This window comes from Eschrichtius robustus, chromosome 1 (assembly GCF_028021215.1).
Source record: "Eschrichtius robustus isolate mEscRob2 chromosome 1, mEscRob2.pri, whole genome shotgun sequence".
Taxonomy (NCBI): Eukaryota; Metazoa; Chordata; class Mammalia; order Artiodactyla; family Eschrichtiidae; genus Eschrichtius; species Eschrichtius robustus.
The window spans coordinates 33,167,466-33,195,102 of NC_090824.1; the positions used below are offsets into that span (position 1 = coordinate 33,167,466).

At 50.1% G+C, this 27,637-nt stretch overlaps 1 protein-coding gene across 3 annotated transcripts in view; it reads left to right on the top strand.

Annotated features, from left to right (window-relative positions):
* Positions 1–27,637, top strand: part of ACTN1 (actinin alpha 1) — a 95,124-nt gene that overhangs the window by 38,780 nt on the left and 28,707 nt on the right. For all 3 annotated transcript variants that reach the window (XM_068543691.1, XM_068543697.1, XM_068543702.1), the window contains exons 2-5: positions 13,835–13,949; positions 17,971–18,090; positions 25,385–25,471; positions 27,269–27,356. In XM_068543691.1, the coding sequence (XP_068399792.1) occupies positions 13,835–13,949; positions 17,971–18,090; positions 25,385–25,471; positions 27,269–27,356 (410 nt within the window). The remainder of the gene's footprint in view (positions 1–13,834; positions 13,950–17,970; positions 18,091–25,384; positions 25,472–27,268; positions 27,357–27,637) is intronic.

A 27,637-nucleotide genomic window follows, 5' to 3' on the forward strand; every position in this document is an offset into this window, starting at 1 on the left:
CCCAGGATGGTGCCAGGTGACCATTTAGTGCACATGGGCAATTCCATGGGCCCCGAGTAGTTCTATCTCACTCCTTTCTGTGAGCCTCCTTTTTCGTTTCCTTCTTGTATTTTACTAACGAACTCTAGATATTATTAACAACTTATCATGTGCTTGGCTTTTTGCAAATGTTAGCTCACTGAAACCCCTTAATACCCCAGTGAGAAAGGTATTAACCCCTTTTACAGATGAGAAGACTTAGGCTCTGAAAGGTCAAGAACTTGCTCAGGTCCCAGTGTTACTAAGTGGCAGACCCAGATCACATCCAGGTCACCTTGTGCCTAAACCCGTCCTCGTAACCGTCAAGCCCCTGGTCCTCAGTGGGATCTCTGGGCCAGCAGCATCAGCACCACCTGGATTCTTGTGGGAAATGCAGTTTCTCTGCCTGTCCAGAACTATGGAATCAGAAATCGGGGATTCATAAATCTGTTTTAACGAGCCCTCCAGGTGATTTTGATGCACCTTCAAATCTGAAAACCACCACGTGGAGCTATTCTGCTCTCCTCTTTCTCCTTTATTTTTTCTGCCCTGCGCTTGTGTCATTGGGCCAGTCAGTGCAAGCACAGACTTTGGGCCTTGGCTTCTCTTCATGGGTTTCATGCCCACTCTAAGAGGTACAGTGTCTGTCCCTACTGGGTCTGGGGCCTCCAGGAACCCCTCCCAAGTCCCTGAAAGCATTTGATAGAGCTGATGCCTCCGCTGCCTCCAGCTGCAAGCCTGGCGACAGTGGCCACCACAGGGGTCAGAGTTCCCAGCACTGTGCCAGAGGAGATGCCTCGAGAGGGTGGGGGTCCCAGCGGTGGACTGTGGGACAGGCCAGAACAGAAGCTCCAGTCCAGCAGGTTATTCAGGGACACAGAGAAGAGGCCTGGAAATTTTCTTTATCCAAGCAGTATCTCTTTCCTTCCTGCAAATTTGTAATAATGGTTTGGCCTCTGGAGAGGCCACATGGGGGGCTTGGAGCCTAGGCAGGACCCTTGTTCCCAGTCAGCAAATCACACTCAGTAGAAATGACCCTGGCGAGAGGAGGGGAGCTAGCTGTACTTGATTTTACTTTTTGAGCCCTCACCATAAGTCAGGTATTGTGCTATTTGATTCTTACCACAACCCCAGGAGGGGGCAGATTGATTATTCCCATTTCACAGATGAGACCGTCGAGGCTTCGGGCTGTGAAGTTGAGGGTCACAGCTCAACCATACAGAGGAGTCAGGTTAGATGCTCGAGGCAGCCAGACCACAGCTCCCCATATTTTATGAATACCAGGCTGGGCCAGATTCTTGTCATGCGGGGAAGTTCTCTGTGGAATTGAGTGGCCCATGGCTCTCAGCATTGTGCCAGAAAAACCAGATGACCTCACATGTGAATGACTTTTCCTTCTTTGGGGAAGGAATGTGTGGGCCATTCCTGTGAGCTGCAGCCCACAAGACCTGTGTGCTGTCAGACCCACAAGGGCCAGAATCGGACTCCAGACGTGTGGGAGGTGTCATAGGCAGGCCCAACCTTGGGGTCGGCAGTGGGGAGCAGGCTGTTCTCACACTGGCCTCCGTAAGTAGTGTCAAGTGTGCCCAGGAGGAGCCAACAGGCCTTTGATGGTTAAGCAGATGTCCTGGGGCGTGACCTGCTCTTCAGAGTAACCACTCCCTGGGGAGGCATCGACAAGGCCAGTGGCACCTAAAGCCCACACAGTTCAGGCCTGGCCCAAGTGCTACATATGCCCGAAGGTGAGACCAGACCTCCCACCTTAGAATCTTGGTCTCAGTTACCTCAGTACCTGGAGAGAGCGAGTGTCTGGGGCCTGCCTTTGAGCCTGGTTTCTCGCCAGTGGGCCAAATGGGTAAACAAAACACAACAAAAACCCCTTGATAAAAGACTTAGTGGGGTTCTGGACTATTTTAGTTTTTTTTTTTTAATAATAGCTTTATTGAGATATAATTCACATACTGTACAATTCACCCATTTAAAATACACAATGTGAAGTTTTTAGCATAGTCACAGATATGTACAACCATTACTGCAGTCAATTTTAGATCATTTTCATCACTTCTAAAAGAAACCCCATCCCCCTTAGCTATCACCACCCCCCCCAGCCCTAAGCTACCACTACTCTATTTCTGCCCCTGTAGATACATTTTTGGTTTTTTAACATCCAGTGAGCACTTAGTCTGCATCTGGCACTGGGCTAAGCCTTCTGTTTTAGCTCACACAGCCCTCCCTCAGGATAGCCGCACAGGGTAGACGCTCTTTTTTGTCTTTGTCTTACTGATGTGGAGACTGAGGCTCAGCGAGTCCAGGATCCCAAAGGCCATAGTGACAGAGCCTGCCGATGGCTGGACCATTGCTGTGGCTCTTTGGTCCCCAGGAGAGGCCAGGCTGTGGATGGTGGCAGACTGGTGGGGGCAGCTGATGCTCCTTGGCCAGGAGCTGAGAGGACAGGCCTTGTTTCTTCACTGGAATCTCGCGCCACCTGACTTTTAAAACGGCCCTGAATTCTCTCAGGAGCCCCAGGTTCTGCCTGCACCTGTGGGAAGGCACCGGGCTGCTTTCCAAGGGCCTTGGTGAGAAGGGGTGCCTGGGCCTCGTGGAGGGGCTGGCAGCTCTCCTCTCTCCCACCAGGGTGTGGTCATTAGGTCAAATCACCTCCTAGAATGAGCCGTTTGGCCACCTGTGCTTTGGCCTGGTGGCCTTGGCGACCCTCCGGGAGTCTGGTGCTGTGTCTCCTGAAACGGGCTGCAGGTGGACATGAACCGGAAACACAGGCCCCTGTTCCTCCCTCTCCTGTTCTCCTCACCCTGGCCGGGGGCTGGTCTCAGGGTTTCCTCATCAGTCAGTAGGAGAGAAATAACAGACCTCTTTCTTCCCAACCTGTAGAGCTCTGTGAATGATTAACTTTGATTGACTAGAAAGGGAATGGGAAGTGAGAGCAGTAGGACAGAGGACATTTATGAGGCTCCTGCCCTTTTCTGACGACCGGCTATTTTGCTTCCATTGCCCTCATTCTGACAACAACCCCACAAACTCGTGATATTATGTATCCCCATTTGTCAGATGAAGTAATTGAGGCTTAGACAGGTTCATTAAAGCCACCACACAGCCACTGAGTGACGAAGGCCAGCTGGATTAACGTTTTTTAAGCATCTGTTGTGAACAGAGCACCAGACAGTCTCTAAGTACATGAGGTCTAATTTGGTCCTCTTTAATGCTGTGCCGTCATAGGTCTTGTTATCCCCATTTTACAGATGGGCATCCTGAGGCTGAGAATGAGAATCTTGTACAAAGAGACAGAGCTAATGAGAGGTGTAGGCGGGGGCCCAGCTCTTTCCAGTTACAGAGTCCAGCTCCTTTGGGAGCTTCCAGCCACCTGCCTCTGAGTTTCCAGGGCCCCAACATTTGCATGGCTTTGGGGGCAAGCGGTTAGAGAGGTGCCCTTTCAGAGCAGAGGAAACCGCCTGGTGGTTCAGCACCACTCCCAGGGGTGGAAAGTAAACAGATCTGGGTGGAGATGTTCTTGAGGACTCTGCTTTTCATCTGTGAGTGAACCAGCTGACTGCTTGCTTTGAAAGGCTGGCAGCCAGCCCTTGATAAGTTAACCAGATACTTCTATTTACGTTACCGGAACACTGGGCATCTGAGATCACTGCTGGCAGGCCTTTGCTTAGACAAGCCACCCAGTGCCCACGCCCTGGCCAGGCTGGCCACGTGCGGGGGTCAGAGGGACTCCACGGTGGCCTGAGGGAGAGAGAGTGCTCCCTGGCTGGTCCACAGTGACCTCCCCCGGGCCGGCAAATGCTGCAGAGACCTCGGCCCTGAGCTCTCAAGGGGCCCTGGCCTGACGCTTGCGCATGGTGGCCAAGAGTGGCAGAGGAGGGTGGGCTGTGACTGACAGCCATGGCAGGGTGCCTGCCCAGAAGGGTGTGGAGATCGCAGGGCCGCTGAACTGATTTCTCAGTTGATGAGCCTAGACCAGGACCAGGGTCCCGGTTGCTGTGCTCCAGGGAGGGGAAAATCATCCCATGAGAAGCCAGCTTGTACAGGAAGCCCTGTACCACCTGCAAGAGGCTTAGAAACTTGCGTGGGTTTTTCTGGGCCACTGGGCCAGGGGGTACTGCCCTTCATCTACCCCCGCAGTTAACAGTTTGCTGTCTGTTGGGGCGGACGTGTGGGTGTAATTGCTGCTTTATCTTCACGTCCTGGTCCCTAATTATGACTTTCCTTATAATAGTTTACACTGATAAGGCACTTCAAAGTTTTTCACAACCCTTTCTCTATATAATATTTTATTCTATTACTAATTCTTTTAAATAGATGGAAGAATTTTTCCTTTTTCATCTCTTCCTATTCTTTGAAAATTTGGAAACATTTGTTTTTTCCCCCCGAGAATTCATGAGCCCTGACCACCCCCCCCCCTTCCCAAGTAATCCCAGAGAAATGGGAAGTTCCCTCTATCCCATCCAGAGGTCTGACTCAGCAGATAAACGTATACACGTCCACACGGACTTTTCTTAGATTTGCATGGCTTTTTGTTTGTTTGTTTTAACAGATAATGACTGCACATGGTATAAAATTCAAAGGAAACAAAAGCGTATTCTGTGACAAGAAAACGCCCCACCCTCCCCTGTCAGGAGCCTCCGAGCTCCCCTCCCTGGAGGCAGCCACTGTGCCAAGTCCTGTGTGTCCCTCCAGGGATATTCTGGCATAAAGCTTCTATGGACTATCCAGTAAACTAATAACAGGTGTCTTTTTGTGAGGGGTAGGCAGTCTTGAGACCGAAACCCTGATCATGCGTTGAGCCATTGAGGTGAAACCGCCCCTGTGGGATTTATTGGCCTCTGACAAGGAGCAGAGCCCATCGATCGCAATCAGCCCTACATGGGAGCTGAAGATTGTCCCTGGGTGTTTTACTTGGTTGTGTCTTTTACTTTTGCACGTTATGATGGGACAAGTTGCTGGGCTCTGACCTGCAGGGTCTGGGACTCATTTGAGGTTACGTAGCTGGAAGGGGTTGAGGTGATACATATGAGGTCACACGCATGCCTGGCTGAGCCAGGGCAGAGCCCAGGTTTCCTGACCCCTGTGCTCTGAACAGTAACTCCCCTGGAGTGAACCGGGGCTGGTGTCGAGTGTCAGGATCCCAGGGGAGCAGGAGGATGTGCCTGGGAGAGGTGTGGTCGGTACGCGAGCCTGGGGCCTGGTGGCCAGTGGGGTGGCACTGGTGTCCTTCCACCTGCTGAGCCGGCCTCCTTTTGGCTGCAGGTGGGTTATCTTGTTTACTCAGGACCAGTGGAGAGGTCAGCCAGGTGTGGATGGCCTGGCTTGTGCGCTGAGGAGAGTACACATCACAGAGGAGTGCTAGCAGGGAGAAGGGCAGGGAGGAGGTGGGGATTGCCGACCACATTTGCAGACGGCTGGGCAAGGAAAGAAAGTCATCGCCATTCAGTTACAGGAGCACAAGCACTGCTTGTGTCGGGGTGGGTTTTGTCTCCATCGTTTTCTCTCGTTCCTGTGATCGCTCACGTGGTTTTAAGCCTGTGGTACATACAGTTTCGTATCCTGCTTTCTTGGTAATTACATATCAGCCTTTTCCCATAATAATATATAGTTTCAGAACCCATCATTTTGGCCGTCTAGTGTTCCATTAAGTGGATGAACCATAATTTATTTAACTAATACTTTATTAATAGAATTTGGGGCTGTTTCTAATTGTTTCCTCTCAAGTAATGCTGGCGAGGATGTCTCTGTGCCCATGACCCTTCTCTTTCTTGAGCGATATTTACCCAGGATAGTGTCCCAGCAGTGGGCTAAAGGTTATGCCCGTTTTAGCTCCCCTCAGCGAGTTGCCTTCCACCGGAGTTGTACCGAATCAGCCTACCTGCTGTGACGTGTTGCGGCTGGGCCACTGTACCCACCCTTTAACGGGAATCAGCAGAAACTTATTTTCGCAGATGTAATAAATGAAAAGTGGTACATTCGTTTGAATTCACAAAACATGGTGGTGTGTGTGCACGCGTGTGTGTGTATGGGGGGGACGCACATCTGATTGTCGTCCCTGGTGACAGGTGTGGGTCCTTGATCAACCCAAACAAGGAGAGCTCCTGTGGTCCCTCACGGAAAGTTCTCTCAGTTTTTGCTTGCAGATTCCCGGATGGCCGACGCCGGTGGTGGTCTGCGAGGAATGTTAACCGTGCTGGGCACAGCTGTCTGCTTGCGTTAACACGCCATTCGTTCCTGTATGGTAACTCTTTTGTTAGGAGACTTAGAAAGTTTTCACGTTTTCCCACTGTGGAACCAGAGACCCTGTCAGTCTTAATTCAGATTTAACCTGCCCCTACCTTTTGAGGGGCTGTGGGATGTTTTATTTTTAAGTTGGACCAGCGTTTAAAAATGAGAAGACTCACATAAAAGTCCAGATTTCTGGCTCCTCTTCATTGGAGGTCTGGCACCTGAGGACGCACGTTCCCATATGAGCCGAGGAGAGACGCCTCCCGTCCCCTCACCACACCTGCCCTGATACCGAGATTGTGTTCTAACTGCCATTATCACCGTGTATGCTCGGGACCAGTTCTCTGCGCCCATGTTGCTCTCCTGAGTGGAAACCCAAAGGATAGCCCGAGAGGGCCACTGTTTCAAGAGAAATCCATGAGCGCACATGGAGGCAAGGGCGCTCGCCAGTCCCACTTTCCTTACACTTTCCCCTTTGGCCTTTTATTAAACCTCTTTGTGCCTTAGTTTTTTCATCTGTAAAATGGGGAAAATAATAGCACCTGCCTTGTAATGTTGTTTTGAAGGTTGAGTGAAAGGGGGTAAAGCACTCAGAAGAGGGTCTAGCAAGAGCAAGTACTCAACAGATGTTAGATACTGCCATTATCATTATTATTATTATTAATGGCATATGTGCTTATCTTCTCCAGACTAGATTCTCAACCAGGGGTGATTTTTGGTTGTCTCAACTTGAGGTGGAGGATGTTACCTGCATCTAGTGGGTAGGGTCCAGGAATGCTGCTAAACATCCTATGATGCATAAGACAGGCCCCAAACCCTTAACAAAGAAGTAACTAACCCAAAATATCAATGCTATTGAGGTTGAGAAACCCTGCTCAGACATTTCAGTGTGTGACTCTTGGTCTAACTGAGCTCTTCAAACACATCTCTAACCCAGCTTTTCAAGGGCTACCTTGGGCTCTCGAAGAATCAGCATTATAAGGGACCTACTTAGCTCAGCCCCCATGGGGAGCTTGAATCCTCTCCCAGCACCCTCACCAAACACATGCCTTTGGTGGGTAATGCACTGTATATCCAGCGTTTGGTCTGTTCTTTATTACATTGAACTCTAGTCTTCCCTGCAGCTTCCTATCCTTGATCCTAATAATAGTAGCTACCATTTATCGAGCCTTATGTGTGGGTGATTGTGCTTAGCACTTGCCATGTGTTGCTGCACTGATCCACACCACCCTTCGAGGCAGGTTCTATTATTATACCCATTTTACAAATGTGGAGATTGAGGGTTGGAGAAATGATGTCACTTGCCCAAGTTTACTCAGGGCCAGAGATGGGATTAGATCCAGGTGAGTCTTGCTCTAGAATCCACGTTCCTCACCATTACTGCCTGCCTTGTTCTGCCCGGGGCTGCACCCAACAAGTCTTTCAAATATTTAGGATGAGTCCCTGAGTCCACTTTTCTCTCTTCCTGGTCAAAGAGCCCCAGTTCCCAGAATTCTCCTCAAAGACATGTTTCTGATCTGCTCACCATCCAGAACGATCTCCCACCTCTGGACAGCCAGCTACCTGCCTCGGGACTATGCTCCCTTTGCCTCTCTCCATCACGCTGCCTCCAGAGAGGTTGCCCATCGCATGCCCTTCCCATGCCAGTTGATGGTCCATCAACTCAAGACTCTCTGTGCCAGTGCTGACCGGAGTCACCCAGGTTCCCTCTGGGTGGTGTTTTCACTTCACAGTGACCTGTTTTTCAGTGACATGCCACAAGATTCAGCCCACCTGTCTGCCCTTGGTTCTGCTGTTCCCTTCCAGCACCCCACCCACACCTGCACCTGAAATCCACGTCATCCTGGTGGAGCAGAATAGTATACGGGACTGGGAGTCAGGAGGCCAGGTTGTGAACATATCCAGCTGTGTGGCCTGGGAAAAGTCACTCACCCTCTCTGGTCCATGTGTCCTCAGTTGTAAAGTGAGGGTTTTGACTCAGGTGTGCCAAGCATCTCTCCCAGCTCTAACATTCTTTGATGACATGTGTTGGACAGCATGAACTTGTAATAGTTATCTCTAATTATTGTGGTACCAGTAATGATAGGTAATTATGGAGCAGTCACTGTGTTCCAGACCTTGTTTTCCGTGTGTTAAGTGGATTATCTTTTTGAATTCTCCACCAACCCCATGCGGTTATTACCCCATTTTACAGACTAGTGCCTTGAGGCAGAGCCATGTTGACTCACTTGCCCAAGGTTGCCACCTGGCTAGAAGCTGATGGACTGGGGTTTGCCTTGTCTTCAGAGTGATTGAATCCTTCCAGGCTCTTGGATTCTTGCTCTGTGGAGTGATTTTTATTTTTAAATTAAAAAAATTAAAAGATTTTGGCCACACCTCGCGGCTTGCGGGATCTTAGTTCCCCAACCAGGGACTGAGCTCGTGCCCTTAGCAGTGAAAGCACGGAGTCCTAACCACTGGACTGCCAGGGAATTCCCTCTGTGGAGTGATCTTAAGCAAGTCCTGTGATCTTCCTGTGCTCAGCGTCTTGTGTTTTACCACTCCCTCCTCCCACCAAGGTCAAGACTCTGAATGCCACTTGACTTCAAAAGCTCAGCCCCTGACTCATGCTTATGGGGTAATCCTCTGTACCCCAGATCCCAGCTGAGTGTGATTATTCAGACACCTTTTAGAATCTAAAATTTAGATAATAATGATGACGGTAGTGACTACTTCTTACACACTTAATGTATTTCAAACACACATTAATATTATATTATCGTTATTAATATAAATTAATAATATGTTAACATTATCATTTTTCCTAGTTTTTTTGGTTGTGGCAAAATACACTGTATTATTATTTAATCTTCATTGCAGTCCTGCCTGGCAGATGCTGTTGTCTCTAGTTTACAGCGTGAAAGCTGAGGTTCAAAGAGGCCTGTGTGGCTAAAGTCGCATTCTAGTGCATACGAGCTGGGGAGTAGGCAGAGCATGTTCTCAAAAGCCACTTGCCTTCTCAACACATTTTAAAGGAAATATAGGGAATTCCCTGGCGGTCCAGTGGTTAGGATTTGGCGCTTTCACTGCCTGAGGCCTGGGTTTGATCCCTGGTTGGGGAACTAAGATCTTGTAAGCCACTTGGGGCAGCCAAAAAAAGAAAAAAAGGAAAGGAAATATATGGATAGGATACTTGTTAAAGATATAATGCAAAGCCCTTAGAGGATTTTGTGTGAAAGCAGGACTGTGAGACCCACAGAGAAGGTAGACAAAGATGCTTCTCTCTCCATCAACTCCATGGACCTTGGCCCAGCTCAAGTGTCCTGTACTCTCTCTTACTCCCTGTTGGGTTGGAGCCTGGCCAGGCCCATTTGCAACCTTGGACTACAGTACTGGATAGTTAAACTCTGTGTCTCCTTAAAATCACCTTTATGCCAGATTAAACATGGGTAGATGCTTCAAGGTCAGTGAGAAGTTGAGCAGGAGTCTGGGTTCTCTGCCAGCCCCTCCCTCTCTGTCCAGGGCCCTCCGAGGCTGTGCAGTGGGGCTGGAGGTAGGTGAGGTGCGGAGAGAGGCTGCTGAGAAGAGAGCTAAGTAGCCCTCACTGTAGCTCTGGGAGCACTTCCAGCATGGTGCCCAGGCCCTTTTTCCTGAGACCTGTCTGCATACCCGAGCTCATTCTGCAACAGAGTGGGTCCACGGAAGGCCCATCAGTTCCTCCTATCTCCTTGGTCAGGCAGTGAGCCACAGCAAGGATCCCCTGATGGGACTCTTGGAGCAAGTGGAAGGTCAGATAGGGCAGGGCCTGGTTGGGAGTGAGGCAACAAGATGCCACCTGCCCTTTATTTGAATGAGGCTGGACCGTAATCCTGCTGGGGTAGCACTGCCCACCATGCTGGGCATCTGGGCTGGAGGCCATGGGGCCAGGGTCTCTCGCCATGGGCATCCCTTGTCTCTGTTCGCTTTTCCTCCTGCTAAGGGGCAGGTGTCCCCCTCTGTCATAATGTGGGAGCTCAGGCTTCAAGTCTAGGGCCTGCCTGTGCCGGAGGAGAGAGCGTGGCTGTGCGGTGTACGTGCAGGACCTCGCTCCTGACCCTGCTGTCTCCCCTCTCAGGCCCCGTCAGCCTCCTCTGCTGGGGATCCACAAGGCCACGGTCAAAGTCACAGGCTTTCTGCCCCCATACCGCAACCTTAGCCCTCCCCCCACAACACAGCAGCACCTGTTCAAAGAAAAAGAGCCCCCAGACACAAGGTGTCATCTTGGGGACACAGCGTAACACTTGCCGGGGTGGAACCCAGGACGGAGTTTAGTGGCTGGAGGCCGGGAGAAGGGTGTGGGCTGGGAGCACGGGGGGCCGAGTCCTCTGAGCCCCTTCCCCTGGAGCTTCCAGGGGAGCTAGCTTTTCTCCTCCCTCCTACCATTTACTGAGCTTGTGTTACGTGGTAGGCACTTTATAAGTATTTTCTAGTTAATCCGCCTGACTTTTATAGCGTGCTGTTACTATCCCCATTTTGCTGCTAAGGGACCCGAGGTTTAGGGAGGTGAGTCGGCAGGTCTCACCTGCAGACTGGTAAAGAGTGGGTCTGAGCGCTGAACCGGATCTGGTGCCCCCCAAGTGCACGTTCTTAATCACTGAGTTACCCTTTCCTCCACGGCCTGAGCTTCAAGCTGCTTGCTGGGGAGGTGCTCAGAGGCTCCTTCATAGCAGCCTCCTGTAGGGGCCGGGAAGGGGGCTTGGGGTTTTAACCGAGTGCAGCCCCTGAGGCCTCAGAGGCAGGGCTTTGTGTGGGGAGTCTGAGCAAACACAGGTGCGTGTCAGCCTCCAGGGCTCTGGGACTGGCTTCTCCAGGAAATGGGGCTGGCTGCTTTCAACAGCACTTTTCCTCTTGCAAAAGTGGTACCTTTTTACCCACGTGGCCTCTTCCTCCTTCCTTTCACCCCATCCCCTCTCCACGACTGGGTGGTAAACAGTGAGATTTCACAGCCCCTCCAGCTGCGGGGGGCTGGGGATTCCCACCAAGACCCCGGCCCCACTGGACCTGAAAACTATCCCTTTGAGCTGCTGGGCTGACCCACTTCCTGCCAAGTCAGCAGAAAACCCCAGGCAGAAGCTGAGTGTGGGCCTGGGAGGGAGATGAGAGTAAGGTGCTGTGGAAATGCAAGATGGTGGTAAATGACCGCCCGCCCCCGTCAACGTACAGTGTGATGACACCCGGGCAGAAGTGCATATACAGGCACATGACAGCTGGGAGAGAATAAGGAACTACAAACAAATTCATATTTATTTTAAAGATTTAAAAATTCTGTAATATTTTTTATATCAAAAAATTGACAGCACAGTGAAAATAAAAACTAAGTAGCCTCTCATCCCCTGCTAGGTTTGCAATGCCAACATGAGAGGAAGGGGACCTCGTAGATACTCTTTCTTGCCCTGTTGCGTCCCCTTTCCTCTGAGCTGTCTTCCTCTTCCAGAGGGTCTCTGAGAGTGCTGTTTGGCCCATCACCCCCCTGCACTGATACCATCCAGGTGTGGTTGGATCTTCCAGGACCCTCCCACTTTGCATCGGTTCCTCACTTGCTCCTTCGCCCGGTTGTCTCGCTTTTACATCCACTAGAATGTCTGTTGCACAGGGCAAGGAATTTTGTTATTTTGTTCACTGCTGCGTCTATGACTCTGTGCCCCGAGACTTTAGGGTGAGTCCAGGTGTGAAGCTGACCAGTGGCCACCATGCAGTGGGATACGGGCAATGATAAGAGGGGTTGCAGGGTGCCGTGGGCTCACACATCAGCCCGATGGGGCGGGTGGCTATCAGGAAGGCTTTCTGGAGGAGGTGATATCTTAGCCCAGTCTTAGAAGAAGAGTGTGAGTTAGCCAAGCATGACATAGAGGACACTCCAGGCTGAGGAATCAGTGTATGTCCCCTGCCCACCCCCCAAGCTGTGTGCCAGGCTTACCAAAGCTTTGGGACAGCACACGCACAGCCCTCTTGTCTATCATGGGTGTGGGCTGGCCTACAGAGCGGAGCTGTGTTTGCAGGGAGAGGGAAGTACCCTGTGTTGCTGAGTTTCTAGTGAGATATGATTTAAGAATGAGGCCCAGTGTTGGAGGGGTGTCATAGTGCGGCCCCCTGTCCCCACCTCGTGTGGGCTGCTGTCTCCCCTTCTTGCTCACAGGCTCGTCAACTCTTGGTTATAAGCCTACGCAGCCATTTCTTCTCCCCAGTACTCACTGCTGTGGCACTGCCCCCTTCTCCTGCCCATTTATTGCCACTTCACTTTGGAGTTCCCCAGGGCAAGAGGACGTGGTGGTGGGGGTCATGAGTCTGGTGACCTTTCCGAAGAGGAGGAGTATTTCCAGGGCGGTTGCTGCTGTTATGAGAAATTTAACACTGTCACCATTGCCACTTTGCAGGACAGATGGGGAGAGAGCTGGCTGGCCCTGCTGTGGGGGATGGAAGGTTGGCTCTTGAGCCCCCATGTAGTTGAGAGTACCATTTGGTGCAGAGGAGTCTTGAGTTGCCAAGGAATAGATTGGATCTAAAGTAAGAGAGCTCTTCTCTCTGTTTGTGACAGCTGGGGAGAGACACTTGCCCAAGTTCTGGATGGGCGAGCGAAATGCAAGTGCACGCTTTCTCTTTCTCATGTTTGTTGAGTCACCCTGTTCCTCGTGTGAGCCACCAGAGGGTGCTGTTGGCGCAGGATAGCTTGGCCTGCCTGATGGTCGGCTTAATACAGAAGCTTCAAGGTTGCTGCTCTCTCCCCACAGATCAGAAAATTACAGTGCTGATGGTCTTTCATTTAGTCTCCTGACAGTCCCTTTTCGAAATTCTTGCTCGTACTTTTGCACCTTAAGGTGCCTCCACCTCCCACCCCAAATACACACACATACACCATGGGGGTACTTACCTCTCTCTCTTTATTCTGACACTGCCCCTCTGAACTCTGTCCCCAACAAAACTGATTAATCTTCCTTTAGCTAGCTGCCAAGGGGACAAGGATTTAATAAACTTATTTACCCTAAGTTGTTAATGAGGCTTAATACTTTACCCCTGGGGTACTCGACCTTGTAACTGTGAAGATCGAAGCTAAGCCTTATAATCTAAGAGGTGAACTGCTAAGAATGGAATCGTGCCACTTCTCAGTGTGGGTGGAGATGAGGAATCAGTGTATGTCCCCTGCCCACCCCCAAGCTGTGTGCCAGGCTTACCAAAGCTTTGGGACAGCACACGCACAGCCCTCTTGTCTATCGTGGGAAGAAGGTTGGGAGGGGAGCTGTTAAAGGAAGGTGCTGCTTTGTCCATCCCACTGGTGCCCACCCATGCCACTGGCCCTGCAGGGCGACCCCTCAGCTGTTGCCCTGTGATGAGCTGAAGGAGACTGCAGAACAATCACGCTGAGAAGTTTTATGGGCTCTGCTGTGTGGGTTTCTCGCCCTTTATGGTTAGATGTCTTGACCAACAAGGATGACAACACCAGCCCTCCCAACACCTTATACAGAACAACTGGAAAAAGGGCGTGAGACAGACGGGTCCTAAGGGCCTCAGAGACCACGTGGCTTGTGGGAGAGACTGACCACTTGCTCTTCTTTCCTTTGCGCAGACGTTTACGGCGTGGTGCAACTCCCACCTCCGGAAGGCAGGGACGCAGATCGAGAACATCGAGGAGGACTTCCGGGATGGCCTGAAGCTGATGCTGCTGCTGGAGGTCATCTCAGGTGAGCTGGACCACTGGCCTTGGGAGAGCCAGAGCAGAGGTGATGCCAGATGGGTGGGGCCGCCATGGCCCAGGATCAGGCACTGCCCACTGGGTTCTGCCACTTTGGGAATGCTGCCCTGACACCTCTGCGTCTGCTCTGTCCTTGGTTATGGCTAGCTTTGGGTGTCTTGAAAAAAGTTGCGGGTGACGTGTGAATTCAGACAGGGAGACTGGGTTTGGTCCTGGCTCTGCTGCCCACCATCTGTGTGCCCGCGGACAAATCACTGCCTTTCTGCCTCAGCATCCTCATTTGCATAAAGAGGAGTTTGAAGGATGGTCTCTGAGGTCTCTTCTCCTCCAAATGCTAGGATTCTGTGGTTCAAGAAAGCAACCATGGCTGACCATCTCCAAACGCTGGCTCCACTGCTACCTAGCTACCTATATCCAGGTGATCCCAGCCCCTTTTCCAGCCCCCAGCTTGGAGTTTGGGTGTCCAGATACCTGGAGGGACTGCTCCTCTCCAATGCATACCTCCTCTTTCTTATGGATACCTTTCCTCCACCATCCCTTAAAGGTCGGAGGTCCCGAGATTCTAGCCTTGGCTTATGCACTGGAGGATCTCAGCTGCTTTCTTCACTTTACCTTCCACCTTGCCGCCAGTCCTAGACTAGTCTCCGTCCAGCCTTCTCCCTGGAACCTCCTTTTAAATACTGAATCGCACTGGGCATCTTCCCCCACATGTGCCGCAGGGTTCAGTGCCTTTGCTCTTTGGCATTCAAGTTTCATTCATTCTATTTCCTTCTATTATCCTTCTTTTACCTCTGCTACCTCACGGTGTCAGTGCGCCTGCGTCAGCTGTCACCTAGATAATGTCCAGAGGCCTTTGACCCCTCCTCCCAGCTTCTCCCTTCCCACTGCCCTCCGTTACCCACACGCAGCCAGGGTCCATCCAACAGCCCAAATATGGTCGCGCTGTTCCCTGCTTGAAGCTTTTCAGTGCCCCTCTGGGGCTTTGCGCCTGCAGCCCACATTCCTTAGCATAGCTAGCAGGATCCTTCATGAGCTGGCACCTGCTTTGTTTTCAACTAACTATTCCCAAAAAGGTGTCAGACTTCAGACCCTCTGCCACGTGGGGGCACACGCAGTCCTCCCCAGATGGCACGCTCTCTGTTTTCTGTGCTTTTGCACAAGCTCCGACTGCCTTCCCCAACTCCCCAGTACTTGAAAATATTTTCACTGCAGGTGAAATCTGTGAGGGGGGGTGGGGTGTGTGTGTGTGTGGTAAGATATACGTTAACATAAAATTTACCATTTTGATCGTTTTTAAATGTACACAGAGGCACTAAGTACATTCACATTGTTGTGCAACCATCACCACCATCCATCTCCAGACTTTTTCAGCATTCCACACTGAGGCTCCACACCATTCAATGCCAACTCCCCATTCCCTTCTCCCCCCCAGCCCCTGCCCACCACCATTCTGCTTTCTGTCTCTGTGAACTTGATTCACGGATTCTGTTCTAGGTTCCTCGTACTAGTGGACTCATACAGTATTTGTCCTTTTGTGACTGGCTTATTTCATTTAGCGTAATGTCCTCGTAGTTCCTCCATGAAGTAGCATGTATGAGAATTTCCTTCCTTTTTAAGGCCAAATAATATTCCCTCGTGTATGTATATCCCACATTTTGTTTATTCAGTCATCTTCAATTCACACTTCAGTCGTTTCCACCTTTTGGCTATTGTGAATAATGCCGCTAAGAACATGGGTGTACAGATATCTGTTCAAGTCTGTGCTTTCAGTTCTCTTGCGTATGTACCCAGAAGTGGAATTGCTGGGTCCTAGAGTAATTCTATATTTAATTTTTTTTTTAGGAACTGCCATATGTTTTCCTCTGCTTTTTAGAGTGTCTTTCCCGACCTCCTCCTCCAACATTTCTTAGTTTAAACAAACCTGGCATTGTTCTTTTTCATTCTTCAAAACTCTGCTTAGGCATTTCCTCCAGGAAGGCTTCCCTGACTACCACCGCCCCCCCCCACCGCCCCACCCCGCTCCTGCTTTGAGTGGCTGCCCTCCTCTGGGCTCCTAGAACAGGCCGTTGATTCCTCTAGTGTGTCATTTGCCACGCAGCAGGATCATTTTTGCCTCATGTGTTTTCTCCCCACTGCGCACTGAGCCTCTGGGGGCGGGGACAGTCTCATCTGTATCCCAAGTGCTTAGACCTGTACTTGGCACGTAGGTGATGCTCAACAAATATTAGAGTGACTGCCCCGCTGGGCTTTTCTGCATACCCACCAGGTGCTCTCACTGAACGGGCCGGCCTGTGCACATCTGTGGGGCGGGGAGAGATTGAGTCACCGAGATGTTGCCTTTTCCTCCTTGAGCGTTTCTGGAGGTGGGTAGGATAACAGGAGAAGAAAGGGGGTGCTCCCTGCAGAGGTCCTCTGAGTGTGGTCCCTGGACCACCCAGCAGAATCAGCAGGACTGCTTGGCCACATGCAGATTCCCAGCCCACACCCCAGACCTCCTAAATCAGAAACTCAGGAAGCAGGGGAAGGGGACTGGACGTCTGCAGTTAGCAGGTCCTCCTGGTGGTTTTGTGCTGATCGAAGTCCCAGAACCGCTATCCTTGCTGCCTCCACTGTCTTGGAGAAGCCCCGTTCCAGCCAGTGTACGTGGCTGGCGGGCTGGCTGGCGAGCTCAGGCTTAGCAGGACCTAAGGGCCGGGGCTCTAGCGGGAGCAGCCTTCCGGGGGCACGAGGTGCTGCCTCCATCCATCCTATCGGAAGGGAGCCCTGCGGCATCTCATCTGCTCAGGAGGGCGGTAGGGTGCCTTGCCAGAGAGGGGGGCAGTGGCCACAGCCTTGGGAAAGCCGTGAGCGGAAAGTCTTGATTTAATAATAAAAACCCAGCTGTGCTTCCCTGGGAGCTGCCAGGCCAAATGACATCTGTGGCAGGAATTCTGTTCTCTAGAAGCTGGGGAGCCCCCTGGGGAGTTGGGAGGCCCCCTGGAGAAGTGCCGCTCTGACAGGGTGGGCATGGCCCAGCATCAGGACCACCCTGCCCCTCGAGATCTCTCAGCCAGACTGTCGATGTGCTCGGAAGGGGGCGGGGAGGGCACCGCTGGGCTGGTCTGGAGACCGTGGCAGGTGCAAGGGTCCTGAATTTCAGGTCCTAGGATGGTGGTTCTCAGCCTTTTAGGGTCCCTGACCTCTTAGAGACTCTGAGCGCTGTGCGCCCGTTCCCCAGATATGGGCACACATGTTGTACATATACATTTTTCAGATGGTTTCAGGAGGTCCCTGGACACCTGTGGTCTGTGCTCTTAACAGGGTGTTTGGAGAACCCGTTCCTCAACGCCTGTTTCCCGGCAGCTTCTGACCGAAAAGCCTGAGCAGCAGAAGCTCCCCTGTGGAAGCTGGAGGTGTGGGGTGGGGTGGGGGAGTGGCTGCTGAGTGAGGGTGGGGGGTTGACTCAGAGCTGAGCCGAGGGTACCCCTGGGAGGCAGTAACTGGACAAGAGCAGCGGTTCTCAAATGAGAGAGGGACTCCGTGGCAGCGCACAGGGAACTCTTCCAGAATACTCTAGAGCGACCCAAACACTCTCCCAGGCCAAAACAGTCTAGGCTAGGAGTTCGGGGCCTTTGCATATGCTGTTCCTTCTGCCTTGGTCACCATTCCCTGCAGTCTGGGCCTGGCTGCCTCCCACTCAGAGGCCTCCCCTGACCACCTCACAACTCTTTCACCCTCCTACCTGCCCTCCTCTGCTGTCTCTTTTAAAGCACTTATTTTAAGCATTTACCCTTCTGGCTATTTGTTCATTTGTGTGTTTCTCTGATGAAGATCTGTCTCTCCTCCTGGACCATAAGCACATGAAGGCAGCAAACTGTTCTGTTCACCCCCATATTCCCAGCACACAGCCAAGTCCTTGGCATATGTTAGGGGCTTAATACAGACTTGCTGAGTGGCTGCAAGCAGTTTAGACCTGAGAAGTAGGAGAACAGCATCTCACTTCCTGTTCCTCCCTCTCGGTCTGTGTTCAGGTGAACGCTTGGCCAAGCCGGAGAGAGGCAAAATGAGGGTGCACAAGATCTCCAATGTCAACAAGGCCCTGGACTTCATAGCCAGCAAGGGGGTCAAGCTGGTGTCCATAGGAGCTGAAGGTGAGTAAGGCCTGCCCCTGGCTGCCCCCCCGGAGCTGGATTCTCCCCACCCCCCGCCAACTTCCTGGTTCTTTTGGCCTTTTCCAGCCTGACTCCTAGACCCACTCCTATGTCCCACCCACTCCTAGACATCCCTGGGGGCATGTGGAAGTGGGGCTCCCAGCACCTCCACCTGGTCGACCCGTGGATCCTTCATGTAAAAACAGCACTTTCCATCCAGTCTCTGCACCTTGGCAACCCCTCCGCTGAATCCTAGCGCTGTGGGATACACCTGTGTGGAATGCCACCTCCCTCTTCCACAGGCCTGGCTGCACTGCGCTGTCCCAAGCAGAGAGTTCTGTGGTCTGGGGAGAGTGTGCAGACCCTGGCTGGGTGGAGGCAGCCCCCTGCAGGATGGCTGTCTACACACCTTTAGGAACATCTTTAATATCATTTCCCTGCAGAGCAGCTTGTTGACTCTTTTCCCTTTACTTACAAAAAAAATTGTTTATACACCTGAAAACTAACACAAGATTGTAAATCAACTTTACTTCAATTAAAAAAAATTGTTTAAAGCTCAGTCTAAACCATTATTAGCATGTTCTTAATGGTTAAAAGGAGTTCGCACAATTTCTTGTGTGCACTGTAATGGTTCTGAAGGATTTAGGGAGGGTCGTGAGGTGATTAGAATAAAATACCATAACTAGGCCCTGTCAGGACTGTGTCCCATGGATTCTGCAATGGGTTGGGCATCTGCTGTGTGGTGCCAGAGATCAAAAGGTGAGTAAGACGCCGTCTCCATTCATTCATTCCTTCATTGTAGATATAACCCTGGCTGTGATTACTGATCACTTGCTCTGCAGCAGGTACTGTGCTGAAGCCCTTTGCACCAGTGATCTCATTTCATCCTCACCAGCCCTATGAGGTGGCTCTAATTATTATCCCCATTTTACAATAGGAAAATACATGCCTGACGAGATTAACTTGTCCCAAGTCCCATCATCAGCAAGTGGTAAAGCCAGAACTCAAATTCAGGTCTGCGTGACTCCAGAGAAATACCCCAGAGGGTGGCCTTTCCTTGCAGAGGTTGGAGGGTCTTGCTTCAGTAAATCCATAGGAGCTGATCTCTTCTCTGGTTGATGACTTTAAAGTCCTCCTCTTTTTTTCTAGAAATTGAGGGATTTGATGTATCAACATCAAACTGAGAAACTTGAGCACAGCGGTTGGCAGACTACATTCCATGGAGTCCAACCTGGCTGACCCGGGTTTTTGTAAATATTGGACCACGGCCATACCCATTTGTTTACATATTATTGGTTGCTTTCCTGCTACAGGCGGAATTGAATAGTTGTGGCAGAAACCATATGGCCTGCAAAGCCGAAAATATTTCCTATCAAGCCCTTGACAGGAAAAGCTTGCTGACCCCTTCCTTACCGGGGACTCAGGCTAGTACTTGAGGCCATCACGGGTGGTGCCTTATGCATCCCATCCCCTCAGCTGTGAGGCAGAGATCACGTCTTCTACATCCTTGTGGCCCCAGCTCCTAGCAGCATGATGCACAGTCAGTGCTCAGTAAATGTTCGAAGGGCTTGTGCGTAGCAGGATACTTCACTTTGTGAGTGGGAAAATAATCGCTGCCTGTTAAGAAGAAAAGAATAGTTTGTTCTCTTAGGGAGGAATCAAGACTTGGCAGAAAAAGTTTCAACCAAGCAGGTATGGGAAGCCAAAGAACTTGCCACTCAGGTCGTCTGGTGCAAGCTCAGATGCTCGCTGGGACACGGAAGCAGAGGATGTATGACGTGGGCTGTGGTGAACGGTAGGGATGAGTGGGGAGAAGAGGGGAGAACATGTTCTTCTAAGCAGGGCAGCTGCCATGTAGATCTAACCAGTTGTTGCTGTGTGGGAATACTCATCAAGCATTGCTAGATCTTCCAATTTTTCAAAAGAAGCCAGAAATCCAGATTTTTAGTGAGGAAAATTTAGCAACTACCTACAAAAATATTTTTGTAAAGACTCTGAATACCAAAAGGGAGGAAGAAAGGAGAAGATGGGCGAGAATAGCACTTGCTGAGTTCCAGATCTGTGGCTGACTAGACAGGATACTTTAACAGGCTTGTCATGTCACCAGCCACATTTTACAGTCAAGGAAACTGAGGCTCGAAGAAGTTGATGGAATGGAAGTGTGTAGTACAGGCTCTGGGCCAGACTGCTTCCATATGGCAGAGCCCAGTAAACCCCGGGGGTTTGGGCTCTGGAGCTGAGGTCTAAAGCTCTCCCATCACCCCAAGGCTTTGCTGCCTCCTCTGCAGGGGCCCAGGACAGAAATTGCATGTCTGATTTTCCTCAGCTCTGAAGTGGCAGGTCAAGCTGGCTGTGTTGTCTCAACAGAGGGGTAAGGAGCAAAGACTGACATGGGTGTAAACGCTCACGACGCCCCTCTAATCTCTGGGGAGTCACCTAACCTAGCTGGCCGGAGTTTTCTAGCTCCTTTGGCACAGGCCTCGCTTCTCAAAAGATTTCTAAAGCCTCCTTAAAGTGAGACATTCCCTACCTTCTTGCTGCCTTTAGGCCAAGGCTTCCCTCTTTGAGATCCTTACTCCCATTTCAAGCTGAAATAATAACCTATATAGGAAAAGAATCTGAAAGAGAATGAATATATGTATATGTATAACTGAATCACTTTGGGGTATACCTGGAACTGATACAACATTATAAATCAACTATACATCAATAAATTTAAAAAAAGAAAACAAAAAAAGCTGAGCACCGAGATCATGCCAGGTCGGCCGCTCTGCTGAGCCAGGAAACGATGAGGCCCTGAATGGGTTTTGTTTATTTTAATGAAGTGAAGTTTACTGCTGTAGACTATAAAAGGCAGTGGAATGGATCACCTGGAAGGAGCCCTCTTGGGGTTGGTGTGGGGGAGATGTTGCCAATTGTCCTGGCTGGGGTGCCCTGGGGACCAGGCCCAGCCCAGGTGAAAGGCCCCAGACCTTTGAAGGGTTATCACGTAGGGCAAGGTGTCGACTCTGGCTGACCCTGACGTGCAGAACCAGGCCTGGAAGGAAGACCCTGTAGGCAGGCTGACTGTGGATAACATACAGAACCTTAGGGGATGCAGGAAAAGGGTGCTCTGGGAAAGGCACGGGTTCCCTGCCCCCAAAGATGTTCAGATGGAGGCCAGAGGCAAGAAGCATCCACACCGTGGCAGGGGTTAGAATAGATCCTTAGGATTTCTTGTGTGATACTTGATTCTAGACTGTCTAGACTTCACGGGGTTGGGACTTGACATGGGTGAGTGGTTGGGATTTGACCAGATGAGAGCACCTGAGAAGGATTTTTCCTTTTAAAATCTTGAGGCAGGGAAAGCTTGATGGCTTTGGGTGCTAGAGCCTGGGGGTGGGCTCGATGATTTAGCATCTGTCCTTAGGATGGAGGGGGCGGCGGGTACAGTAGCTAAACCCAATGGTCTTGGGAGATGGTGACCCCCAGGGTTCTAGTTTCTATCACGTGGAGTTCCTTTGGCATCATTCATTCCACCATCTGAATACTGCTCAGGTGACTGCCTCCCTGGACTGGAGCCAGGGGAGAGGCAGGTTCTGAGTAAAAGCAGGATGTGAACAGCTTCACAGGTAGCTGTGGTCTAGGAATGGCTTCTTCCCACACCCACAGCGACACTGTTTTTTTGGTTTGGTTTGGTTTTTTAAAGATTTTTTTGATGCGGGCCATTTTTAAAGTCCTTGTTGAATTTGTTACAATATTGCTTCTGTTTTATGTTTTGGTTTTTTGGCCACAAGCCGTATGGGATCTTAGCTCCCCAACCAGGGCTCGAACCCACACTCTCTGCATTGGAAGGCGAAGTCTTACCCACTGGACCACCAGGGAAGTCCCAGACATTGTTAATCTAGCATCATGGTTTTTCCCCCAGGGGCCCGGTTGTGGCCTTGGAACCCTTCTTTTGGACCCAGCATTTCAGGCCATATAGATGCCTATGAGATGGGCAGCCTTACTCCAAACACAGAGATGCCTGGGGAAAGGATCTACCGTTCTTGGGACCAGGGCAGGAGAGCCCTCTGGAGAGGGTTACACTCTGAGGGTGTGTGGGGAATCAGGTGGGCACTGGGGATGGGTGGTCCATGGGCTGTTAACTGTACACACACCACTCTCTTTGCCTGTCCTTGGCCCCTCTGTTTTCTGGAGTGAAACTGCTTCTTTGGTAGGAGTTAGAATTCAGTAAGCAACACCCCCAGGGCTTGGGTGTTTCTGTGGAAGGAGGAGAGACGTAAGTAGGCAAGACCCAGAGAAGAAGCTGCCTTGTCTTCCTTGGTGCTGGGAGGACACTGAGCTCAAGGCCAGCAGGAGGCTGGGATATTTTGATCTTCACAAATGGGGCAGCTGGCGAGGGGACACTGGCCCCAAGTCATTAAAAACTTGTGAACATAATGTTTAATTATGTTCTAATTGTCTATTTGGTGAGCACAGCTGTGATCTGTTCCAAACCTGGGTCCGGTCCTGGAGGAGCCTGAGTGCTCTTATGTTCTCTGCCCGCTCGCCCGCCTGTTTAGTGTCCTCCAGTGTCCTATTCATTCATTCATTCATTTGTTCATTCATTCAACAAATGTTGATGGAGGGCCTTTTCTGTGTCAGGGGCAATGCTGGGCTCTTAAGCAGTGATGCAAAACAAAAAATCTTTACCCTCAGGGAGCTTACGTTCTAGAAGAGGGAGAAAGAAAATATATATGTCAGTTGTAGAAAAGTAAAATGGGAGGTCCAGGAAGGGCTCAGTGAGAAGGTGAAGGGTGAGTGGAGACAGGAGGGAGGTGAGGGGTATCCCAGGACGGGGGGAGAGCTGCAGGGAGGCTGTGTGACTGGAGGGGTAGCGGGAGGAGGGGTCCCAGAGGCCCCACCAGCCACTGCCTTTGGCTCCGAGTGGAGGTTTTGAGCAGAGGGGTGACAAGTCTGGGGATTTGCTCAGTCATGCCTTGTACTTTGCACCTTCACAGGGTTTCCAGTGTGGGGTCATGATAAATACCCTGGCAGCAAGCACCTTCACACAGCAACCTTACTCTGTATTTCACTCCACTGGCTGGGGCTAGAGAGAGAATTTTTCTCTCAAAAAATTGAGCAGCTTCAAGATGCTTGCTCCCTATTGCCAAATTATTTCCCAGAAAGGTGTTTTTTGTTTTTTTAAAAACGTCTAGCCACAGTATGGTAGCCTTATTACCATCCTGGTGTGTGTTTGCTTGTTTTTCAACTTTGCTAATTTAATAGCTGGGAAATGGTATCTTATATCTTTCATTCCAAGTGAGATTGACATTCTTACAAATTGGTCATTTGTATTTTGTGTTTTGTGAAGTGTATTCATGTCTTTTGCCTACTTACGTATTATGAATTTAGACTTTTCTCTTATCAATTTATATAAACACTTTGAACGTTACAGATGCAAAACCATTGGGGGTCACAAATGAAAGGGCATTTAAAAAATATCAAACTTTTAGGAACTGGTTCTTTTTTTTTTTTTTTAATTAATTTTCACTGGAGTATCGTTGCTTTACAAGGAACTGATTCTTGACTGATTAACTGACTCTACTCCCGCTCCCCGCAAGCCTGCTCTGCAAAGTGCAGCCAGCTGTTTTAGCTATTAAGGAGGAGCTGCTACATCTCTCTGTCTCTCTAACCCAGGTTCTCCAACTTGGATCATTGTCCTGCGGATGCCTAGGGTTCTGGGAGGGGCATTCAAACCCCCTTCTTTACAGGAAGAGTCACATCCTGTCCCATGTCCAGAGTGGACACTGTGCTTCCTTTACTCAGCACCCTGATGCAGCCTCAGCAGAGTTACCCACTGTCCCCACCAGAAGCAGCTGTGGCCAGGCATCACTGCTCAGTGCCTTTACCTTGCATGCAATTTTGCCCTCCCTTTTGAGGAAGGGGATGAGATCTTAATTTCCTTAGTGGAATCCACTCTTGTTTAAGGGGTTTGTTTTGTGGGAAGCAAACCCAAGTGGATGTGGGCTTAGGGGATTAGGAGTCCCTGGAAGTTGCCCCTTCTTATGGTTTTGTTGGGTCTCCCCTAAAACCAGTGTTGCAGGTAGGAAAAAATGAGATATTCTTTGGATGCTTGAGTCTTAACTGAGAGTACCTCACCATGGGGCCAGGTTACCATCTCCTGGCCTGGAAGCAGGTGAGGGTAAGGAGTCTGCATTTGATTGTTACCCTTCTCCACCCCCAAGACTATAAATGACTCCATGTCTTAGGCTCCTTAAAGGCAGGGCTTATTTATCTTTGTATTCCCTGCCTTTGAGTCTGGTACAGAAAAAAAAAAAATTACTTCATAGAATTTATAACATTTTTTAAAAAGTCTAGAAAGTGCTGCTTAGACTGAATTTAGTGGGGGTATCTCTTTTTTTTTTAAGATAGATTTTATTCATTTTTTAAAAAAATTTTTATTTATTTTTAGCTGCGTTGGGTCTTCGTTGCTGTGAGCGGGCTTTCTCTAGTTGCAGCGAGTGGGGGCTACTCTTCGTTGCGGTGCGTGGGCTTCTCATTGCGGTGGCTTCTCTTGTTGCGGAGCACGGGCTCTAGGCGCGCGGGTTTCAGTAGTTGTGGCTCGCGGGCTCTAGAGCGCAGACTCAGTAGTTGTGGTGCACAGGCTTAGCTGCTCTGCGGCATGTGGGATCTTCCCGGACCAGGGCTCGAACCTGTGTCCCTTGCATTGGCAGGTGGATTCTTAACCACTGTGCCACAAGGGAATCCCATAGTGGGGTACCTCTTAATTGTGATCTTGAAGCTGTTGTTTGTTTTTTATTAAAAAATACCCAGCTAGTGGCATCATGAACTTGATTTGTGTTAGTGGATCCTTCCAGCGGCAGTTTATAAACGTTTGTCGGGTTGGTTAATTTCTGTTGCCTGCACTGGCTTTCCAGCTGTGGATGGCTGTTTTGAGAGCTGTGCTCGCCCAGAGGTCCTCAGCTCACAGAGGTGCCAGGACATTTGTGATGGTATAGAAATTCTCTCCCTCTTCTCTGTTTGGCTGGTGGACACCACTCAGGGTTTAAGACACCCTCTTCTCTGTTGCCTTTCCTGTTGTACCCAGTCGAATTGACCACTCTCCTGGTGCCCCCAAGACACCCCCAAGTAGACTTCCTTCCTGACACCTGTGACATGTAATTGCACTAATTTTTAGACTTCCCTCTAGAAGTGGAGTGTGTGGTCATTGACTTCCTAAGTGGCGCACGGAGTGACATGGGCACTCAGGGAGTGTGAACTCTGTCCCTGCTGAGACCCTTCTTAATGTGTCCTACTGCTGTTCCTGTAGAAATCGTGGATGGGAATGTGAAAATGACCCTGGGCATGATCTGGACCATCATCCTCCGCTTTGCCATCCAGGACATCTCCGTGGAAGGTAGGTCTTCTGCTCTGTTCCATGCCATCCCCAGGCTTCCACCTCTCCCGTGCCTTCACCATCACGTCTTCCTCCCTGATCCCCGGGGCAACAGGGCCTTGATCACGGGCCACATCCTGGGCCGCTTACCCATCGCTGGCATCTGTGCTCTCTCCTAGTCTACAGGGAAGTAAGAACTGTTTGGAGTGCTGGTCCCCTTAGATGTGTTGTCCCCAGGGAGACCCCTCGCTTTGAGAAAGCCCAAGGTTGCTGTGGGGAAGTGTATTGGAAACACCCCACCTGGCTCTTGGGTTGTTAAATCTGAAAGGGTAGGGGAATAGCAGTCAGGAGGGAGTGACAGGAGGGTGAGCCGACACCAGCTCCTCCACTTTGCTCCCATAGCACCCTCTGGTGGCCACCTTGTAGATCTGCAAGGGGCCACCATGGTCTGGGGCAGTGATCTCTCTAAACTTTTGATTTCACACTCCAGCAGTTTTTGAGCTTTATGTCCGATACGTGTGTATTTATTTTGCACTAAATTATATGCATGTATTTCTATGCATATTATAAAACACACCAAACCAAATTTTTAAAAGATGAGGTGGAGTTATTTTTAAAATATTTTTTATTCATTTGAATGGCCTAGAAATCAAATCTTGAAAAGATTTTTGTTCAAAATAATTTTTAATGCGAACAATGTGGATTAAATTGCTTTGTTATGGAAATCTTCGTTTGACACTTGGTGATACAGCAATGTGAAGTTCTAAGTTTGGTTTATAGATACCTGGTATTTAGGGCTGAAGTGGTTAAAAAGATACCCACAGTAGTCACTTAGGGCTTGGTGCTTGTTAGTGATAATACATATAAATCTGGTTTTCAAATAGCTTTCTTGATGAGTTTATTCTTTTGGGTAGACATCTTGTCAGCTCTGATTAAATCGTTTTTTCATCTTGTAATGTGACTGACAAAGAGCTTGAAATAAAAGCAGAAGCGTTAGCTTTGCTGATTTTTTAATCATTTTCTTGTGCTTGAATTATTGTATTATCTTTGCAGCAATTGTTTAACATCATTTTAAAGTCCATTTTGTGAATCGAAAGTAAATGAGATCATCCACAAACCCACTTTACTGAGTACTATAACCTGCAATTCACAGCCACGAACACATGGGGGCGGTGCGGTTTGCAGCCCTCCTGGGCTGGGAGCTTCTGGGGTCCTCTCAGATACCTGCCCTATCTTACTGACACATGTCTGCTTTACACACAGCAACAGTGTCGATCCATGCATTAAATATAAGGAAACCATTTTTTTTTAAAGATGAACACTAAATGCAACCGGAAGTCCTAATGCTTTCTTCCCACATGGCTGTGTGTCCTCCACAGGGCACATGGGGCCCCTATCTGAAGATTCCTGGATCTCAGATTTCACAAACCAATCAAACCTTCCTCCCCAAAGTGGCCACCTGACATAAGTTGCCAGCTTATTTTGTATTGTTGCCATTTCTTTGCATAAAAGGGAGTGAAGGGGAGATATTCTGAAAGTTTGAAAAGCCATTTTCTCAGTATTTAAATGTGTAAGGTGGCCAGTTATGAAACGCTTCCTAGCTTACCTCTATGTTTCTCAAATAAGTTCTCAAACTTTGTCAAGGAAATAGATTTGGTGGCCTGGTAGCAGCAGGGTTGAAATCTAGGGGTCTTTGTGTGGACCCCCTGTGTGAAAGAGCATGGACCCTGTGGTCACGGTGGGACCTCCATGAGCCCACGCCCCTCCCTCCACCAAGCCAGCTACTGACCTCTCTGCCCGTCATCCCCTTCCCCACAGAGACTTCAGCGAAGGAAGGGCTGCTCTTGTGGTGTCAGAGAAAGACAGCCCCTTACAAAAACGTCAACATCCAGAACTTCCACATAAGGTGAGTGGCTGGGGTCTGAGGGACCCTTGCGGAACCTGGGCTGCTTCCCCCAAGCACCCCAGGGCACACTTGGCTGGGTCAGTCTTAGCTCTAGAACAGAACAAAGACACTTGGGGAAGAAGTCGCTTTTCTGGGAAGGGAGGGTCACCGTTTGATGCCCCCTTCCTCCTGGAGAGGAGCCCTCTCCCTCCTAGCTACTGCCTGATACACCTTTGGTTGATGCCCTTGGAGCCCCCCAAGGAGAGTGTCTGGGAAGTTCTAGCCTGGGCCTCTGGAACAGA